Source organism: Coffea eugenioides, chromosome 9 (assembly GCF_003713205.1).
Source record: "Coffea eugenioides isolate CCC68of chromosome 9, Ceug_1.0, whole genome shotgun sequence".
NCBI classification, from domain to species: Eukaryota; Viridiplantae; Streptophyta; class Magnoliopsida; order Gentianales; family Rubiaceae; genus Coffea; species Coffea eugenioides.
Genome location: NC_040043.1, coordinates 41,108,939 through 41,116,238, shown reverse-complemented (window position 1 = coordinate 41,116,238; position 7,300 = coordinate 41,108,939). Strand labels below are relative to the sequence as shown.

The window sequence follows — 7,300 nt, the reverse complement described above, 5'->3', positions numbered from 1 at the left end:
CACGGTTATGTTATGGTTGATTATGAGTTTTAACACATTTTGAACTTTTCGATGGATGTTGTTGCTAAATTGTCAATAGTACGTAGTATACTTGCTCACGGTGCCCCATGCATTTTGGGAGAGGAATTGATGGCAAATGAGTAGTTGTTGTAAGTTACGTAAGCAGTAACAATGGATAAATGGTTCCGGATGCTGATGGGCTGCAAAGTGAGACAAATCCCCAGTTGTTGTTGAATTTTGTCAGCATTCCACTCCACAAGCAGTAGTTGTTGTTGCTGCTGCTGCTGCTCTTCCTCCTCATCATCTTCTTCTTCAAAGGCTGGCAGTACACTTACATAAACAACTTTCTTTTTTTAATGGAAAGCTTTCAAAGTCTTTTCTTTATATATATTTATGGGCAGGGCTGTAACTGTAAGTAAGTAGTAAACTAGTAATGCGTATGGCGTAGGAAGTGTAATGAGGATTGATTAGCAGGTGGTAAAATGGGTTAAATTGTGGAAAGCAAAAAGGTGGCGATGAGATGGTGGCAGCCAGCCTATCTAGAAATCCATCCAATTGGTACCAATGGGGATGTATGGGTACAGCACCACCACCACCAGTGGCACAAGGTCAGTCTTCTCTGTCTCTTACTTTTAGACTTCTATCTTTTTTTTTTTTTTTTTGGATAATCGGTACTAGTCTATTTTACAATTATTCCTACTCTAACATATTTTAGAGAGGATCCAATTAAGTCTACGAGGGGTCGACGAGAACTAAATCACTATCGAACCAAACGGATGCACTACACAGTCGTTTGAATTTGGAGAGCCACTGCTGTGGTAATTCAAACCTTGCCTCCCATTCTACCAAGCCTTAATGGCTTGACGGTGGCCACCAACCAAAGACCAAACTTTCACACTTCTATTTACTCTTGAAAGTTGAAACAAGAATTAGAGTACTAGTAACACTAGTGTAACACACACACAGAGGTACAACTGACACTCCAAAAGATGCAAAAAGGAAAGCAAAACCCAACCCACACCGCTCCCTCTTTTGTTGAGCTTGTCCTGTGTGCTCCTTTTCCCTTCCCAGTCTCTCAACTCGCATCCTGTATTTCCAACCCCACCAACAGCAATGCTCACAGCGCAGAAATACACCATTTATTCACTTCTCAGAAGCCTCATCTTCCTCCAAAGTCTGAACATGTACTTGCTTCCTACTAGGGGACTACTACGTAATCCATCCCACCACAGTCTTTCTACTTCTAGTGGAGCGTCCATCCCACCACCACCACCACCACCACCACTCAGTCTCTATACATCTCCTGCTTAAAAACACACGCACACACACTTACTAGTACAGAAATAGAAGAAGCACTTTTGTCTGCACTTCTACTGTCAAATACACACTTCACAAAACAAACAGTGCACTGCTACTGTTGATTACTGTTGACCATATTCTCAATCACTGACTCTTCAATTTTCTTTGGATTTTTACCCTCTCTAAACTCATACTACTAATCAATCAATGCTGCTACTATTTACTGCTACGCTACTGCTACTACCAATCTACCGTATACCTTCACAAAATTCTCTCTCTCTCTCTCTCCCATACAAACCGACGACACTGCCCCCGCTGGCAAAAAGATTCTCTCTCTCTCTCTCTCTCTCACACCCTTCTGCTCTAGGCCTTCTCTTTTCCTTTTTCATTTCTAGTCCCCCCTCCCAAAAAAAGAAAAGAAATGTAAAAGAAGAAAAAAGGAAGAAAACCCTGCTAAAATTCACCACCATAACCCATGCCTTCTTTTCTCCTCTCCCGCTTGTACTATTACTTTGCCTTCTACTCTCTCAATCTCTAATAGTAGTACCTAGAACTTAAACAAATACCACCAGGGCCGGCCTCTCTATTGAATTCATATACTACTATCTTCTTTTTTTTCTTTTGAAAAAAAAAAGAAAAAAAATAATTTAATGGGGTGCGCCAACTCCAAGCTTGACGACTTGCCGGTGGTGGCTCTGTGCCGGGATCGGTGTGCGTTTCTGGACGAGGCCATCCGGCAGCGCTACATCATCTCCCAGGCTCACCTCCACTACTTCCACTCCCTTAAAACCGTCGGCGCTTCTCTTAACAGATTCTTCGACCACCTTGAAGTCGCCTCCGCTGACCAACCTCCTTCTCCCCTCCTTAATCTTCCCCCTGCTCACCGCAAAGCCCATCCCCCTCAGCCTTCTTCCAAACTCCCCGCCCCTTCTTCTCCCCTCCCCCCAAAAGCCCACCGCCACTCTCACTCTAATTCCGGCTCTCACATAAACTTCCACTCCGACGGCGACGATGACGAGGACGGCGACGACGCCGACCACCACCACCTCCACCACTTCAACGATGACTCCTCTTCTTCTTCCGGCCCCTCCCCTCCCCTTCATGATCCCTACCGTCCCCAACCCGAAGCATACCCACCACCGCCTGACACCCAGCACAGCGTCGACTTTGACTACCAGAGACTCTACCTGTCCTCCTCCGCCTCCCCCTACTATCATGGTGGCGATCTCGGCGGCAACTTTCAGCACATGAATTTCATGAGAAAGCAGTCCACGCCGTCGGTTACTTACCAGCAGCGACCCCTAAGTCCCGAAATTGTACGCATGGGCGGTGGTGTGGCTTCTACCTCTTCTTCCTCCCATTATCCTCCTCCCCCTTATGGCCCCCAACATGTTGATCAAGCAAATCCCAACTTTTACCCTACTTATATCAACTACTCCGATAACCCCGGCGGATCCGCCGGCTTTCTGGGATCGGCGGCTCCCTATTATGCTTCTTCGTCGTCGGCGGCGCTTCCGATTGGGGCCTACTCCTCCTCGGCTTCTACCTCTAAAGAACCACCTCCTCCGCCTTCTCCTCCGAGGGCTTCAGCTTGGGAGTTCTTTAACCTATTTGAGGGTTCCGACAAGTACTATCCCCAGTACACGCCCAGCCGCGATTGGAGGGAGGTCAGGGAAGAGGAGGGCATCCCTGATTTGGAAGAAGAAGATTATCAGCAAGAGGTTGTGAAGGAAGTTCATGGCAATCAGAAGTTTGTCGATGGCGGCCGCGGCGGCGGCGGCAGAATTAGTGGTGGCGGTAAGGCGACCCTGGAGGATGAGGGCGACGGGGAAGGGGAACACTCGGAGGCTCTGTATCGGCCAAGGCCCAGCACTGGTATGGAGAGTGATGCGGCGGAGTATGAGGTGCATGTGGTGGATAAGAAAGTGGTTGATGATGATGAGGAGAGGGCAAATGTCGCTGGCTTCAAGAATCGAGTTGGCGGTCGGTTCAAAGGAGGTTCTGAGGTCGTGAGAGAAATTCAAATCCAATTTGAGAGGGCTTCTGAGTCGGGAAATGAGCTTGCTAAGATACTCGAGGTTGGGAAGCTTCCACATAATCGTAAACATGCTGCTTATCAAGGTAAAGTAACCATCTTTCTTGCTAATTCGTTTTTTACTCGCACTGATTTCTCTTGTCAGAGAGAGTGTTCAATCCGCGATGACTGAATTTTGCTGTGCAGTCAGTTTGCTGAATCCTTTCTTCCCTTCAAGTAAACTAAAAATCGTTTAAAATGCTTTAGTTATCTCAACTTTTAGATTCTTTGATTTAGATTTCTTTTTCAAGTTTCAATTTTTATGTGGTACTTCTTCGGCAGTTCCTTCCAAAATGTTGCACGCAATTGCCCCTTCTCTCTCAGTAGTATCCTCGCAGCCTTCTACTTCAAAAGGTGCTGATAATGAGAATGCTGATTCGACTTCTCTGGATGCTGAAGGGGAACTGAATTTGAAGCCAAAAAATCTTTCTTCTACCCTGCAGAAGCTGTATCTTTGGGAGAAGAAACTCTATGAAGAAGTTAAGGTGTGATCCTATTTTTTTGGTTATCCACTTAATGCTCATTCCTCCTATATTTGATTTTGCCATGTTATCAATCTATCTCTCAGACGGCTGTGGTGGTCTACCATGATCATGATTTTTTTTTCTTTTTTACTACGAATGTATGTGGAAATGGTCCCCTATTGAAACCGAGTGGTTCAGTTTGGTTATACCATGTATGGATGTTGTTTGGGCCAAGGTGATCTACTTGCACCTGCTTTCTCATGCCTCTGTTGGTTGGTGTTCTTTGGCGGGAGTCATTAGTTGTTCATAGTTTCAAGGTGTGATGAGATGTTGGGTCAATCATTTTGTTTACGTGTTTGTTTCTTTGCTGTTCTAACTCTTCAATTTGTATTTGCTATTTCTGGAGATTTAAGTTTTGTCCCTACGTATGAGATGACCTCTAGGCCTTTACCGATATATCTGTTTTGTGATTAATAAACTCAACCGCTCTTGCTAGGAGTTGTTCTATTGGTATCCCTAGTTGCTGCTTTTTGCAAGCACATTTCAGGAACGTAGTTTTTTCAGTTCTTTGGGTGTGGCAAACCCTTAAGATGACTTTACTCCTTTCAATTGATGACGCCATTTTGGTTGAATAGTTAACAATACTTTTATATGATTGAGAATGGCTTGCAGGTTGAAGAAAAAATGAGGATTCTCCATGAAAGGAAGTGTCGGAAACTGAAACGATTAGATGAAAGGGGTGCTGAGGCCCACAAGGTTGATGCAACAAGAGCAATGGTAGAGTCTTTGTCCACAAAAATCAGAATTGCAATCCAGGTTGTTGATAAGATCTCTGTGAAGATAAGTAGATTGAGGGATGAAGAGTTGTGGCCACAACTACATGAGTTAATTCAAGGGTATGTAGCAAGTATAGTCTACATTCCTTGTAACTTATGTTAAACTTTATTGATTTCTGACCCTTTCCCTGCAAACATCTCTTGTACAAAAACTAATGTGATAACAGAAGTTTGTAAAGCTAGTCTCAAGAAAATCCTTCTGTTTATTTTTCGAGTGACAATGCCACGTCTGGTTTCTTGGTTGTGCAATAAGAATGAAGGTAAACCTGTATTTTTTCATTTAGTTTGCCATGGATTTGTTTGTTAGACTGCAATAAAGCTTCAGATTTTGTGAATATTATGATGGTGTCCACGTTTCTCATAAGATTAATTTTTGAGGTATTGATAAATTATGGATCAACATGGCGCAGTTATATGTCTTCTCCAATAAACTTTGATGTTCTTCTTGAACTTTTTGAAGAATCCATTCAGTAAAATCCTGATTATGCTTTACGTTCTTTCTTTGTCATAATCTGCGTCTTTATATAAAATAGTCGACTTGTTAGGACTCGACTAAATCCTAGGCTACATTGTTTCTTCTTCCTTGGAAACCTATTCTGCACTGCATCTTTTAGGAAAGTGATGTTTTAATTTCTTTATACAATGGACATCGCTTTTGCCTTCCTACCTTTTTCGTTGAATTTTGTTATTGTCACTTGTTTCAGGTTGGCAAGAATGTGGAAATCCATGCTTGAGTGCCATCATAACCAATGCCAAGCAATTTTAGAAGCCAAACATTTGGATGGCATTGCATCTCACAAACATTCTAGCGAGGCTCATATTGAAGTTGCTTTGCAGCTTGAACATGAATTTATTAGTTGGGCAGTAGGATTCTCAAAGTGGATTGGTGCCCTGAAGCATTTTGTTAGGGCATTAAATAACTGGCTCATGAAATGTCTTCTATATGTGCCTGAAGAAACGCCTGATGGTATGGTTCCATTTTCTCCTGGTAGGATAGGTGCTCCCCCTGTTTTTGTCATATTTAACCAATGGAATCAAGCATTTGATAGAGTTTCTGAGAAGGAAGTTGTTGGCACTATGAGAGATTTTGCCGCGAGTGTCCATCCCTGGGAATGGGATAAAGTTGAAGTGCGGCAGAGGATGACCGCAAACAAGGAAACAGAGAGGAAAATGAAGAACCTTGAGAGGGATGACCAGAGGTTACAGAAGGAGATGCAGACCTTAGATAAAGTTATGGTTGTTGGAGATGGTAATGGTCTCTCACCAACTGGGCAAGTTGTGTATCAGAGTGACACGAGTAAAAGTAGTAGTCTTCAGGTGGGTCTTCAACGTATTTTCGAGGCCATGGAGAGATTCACGGCTAACTCCTTGAAAGTCCATGAGGAGCTTCTGCAGCGCATTGAAGAGGTTCTTGCTCGAGAGCCTGAGAAAGTTTTGTAGGGGGATGCATGCATAACTTCCTTCCCAAACAAAGAACTCGTTGGGCAATTGGTCATACGGGTTGCCCTCTGGTGAGAGAGAATTGAAGTTTCTGGGCGTTTTGTTGGAGCTTAACTGTCGAGGCTCTCATCCATTTAAGGGCGGGCATGGGTAATGGTATATGAATTTCCAGGAGAGGGGCAAGTTTTTGGCTATATTCCATGGAATAGCATTCCCGGTGCTCTTTTTTTTTTTCTTGGTTAATTTTTCTTTTCAACAAGGAAAGATGAAAGTGGATGCACGAGGCCAACTTGGGTGGTTATGAATCTGCCAAAGCTGGTGCGGCAATGAATAGTAGATACGCATTGAGGAATTGGATAAATAATGAGGATAAGAAATGGGGGGCTTTCCAAGAGGAGTCTGGCAGGCAGACGTGTGTATCTGTCCGGTGACTGCTGTTCTTGTCGGGAGGTCCCTTTCTCTTGATACAATGCCAGCCAAAGGTGGAGGTTTGGTGGCCGGAGCTGCAACCGGAAATTGTTTCATTTGTTGGGAGTTCGGAAAACCTGTAATAATACTTTGAACTTGAAATCAGGATTTGAGGTTGATGCGTGCAGTGGCTGGCTGTTTTGGCGACGCAAGTCATGAAATAATAGCCAGGATACGACGGACAGGTCTTTGTATTATTAAAATTTTTTTTGACATAATAGGTCAGGATCAGGTCATGTATAGTTAGATATGTTCTTGTTTTCTTGACCTTGTCGATGACACCACTATAATTAATTGTTGTACAAAAGCTTCTTTTTTTTTTTTTGGGTTTTGTTTTCTGGTAGGTGATTAGTAAGGCAATCAAGTTTTGTAGTCCTAGTCGAGTTTTTGCGGTCGGGGGGCATAGCTTCTTGTCTTGTTTTGTTTTGAGAAGAATGAGAATATATGTGTCATTGGAAGTAGGGAAGAATTGTACTAATCGTCTCTCATATATCATTGATAATGTGAAAATTTTATCCCTCAAAATAAAAAATGAAAAGGAGCTCCAAATTGTACCAAAGGGGCTCAAAAAATTTCAGGTTCTCGAGCTCTGGCAGCGGCATTCAGGTGACTGATTTTTGAAGTGTATAACCTCGCCTGAGGTTTGCTGATGGTAAAACCTTGTGTTAAAAACAACAAAGTAATTTGCGCGAAATTTCTTTGGATCCAAAGTGTTTGAT

At 43.2% G+C, this 7,300-nt stretch overlaps 1 protein-coding gene across 1 annotated transcript; it reads left to right on the top strand.

Annotated features, from left to right (window-relative positions):
- Nucleotides 1-1,688: 1,688 nt before the first annotated feature.
- On the top strand, nucleotides 1,689-7,059 carry LOC113783030 (nitrate regulatory gene2 protein-like). Its single transcript, XM_027329039.1, has 4 exons — nucleotides 1,689-3,420; nucleotides 3,656-3,858; nucleotides 4,510-4,733; nucleotides 5,378-7,059. The coding sequence occupies exons 1-4, from the start codon at nucleotides 1,950-1,952 to the stop codon at nucleotides 6,111-6,113; spliced, it is 2,634 nt and encodes an 877-aa protein (XP_027184840.1). The 5' UTR covers nucleotides 1,689-1,949; the 3' UTR covers nucleotides 6,114-7,059.
- Nucleotides 7,060-7,300: the final 241 nt, after the last annotated feature.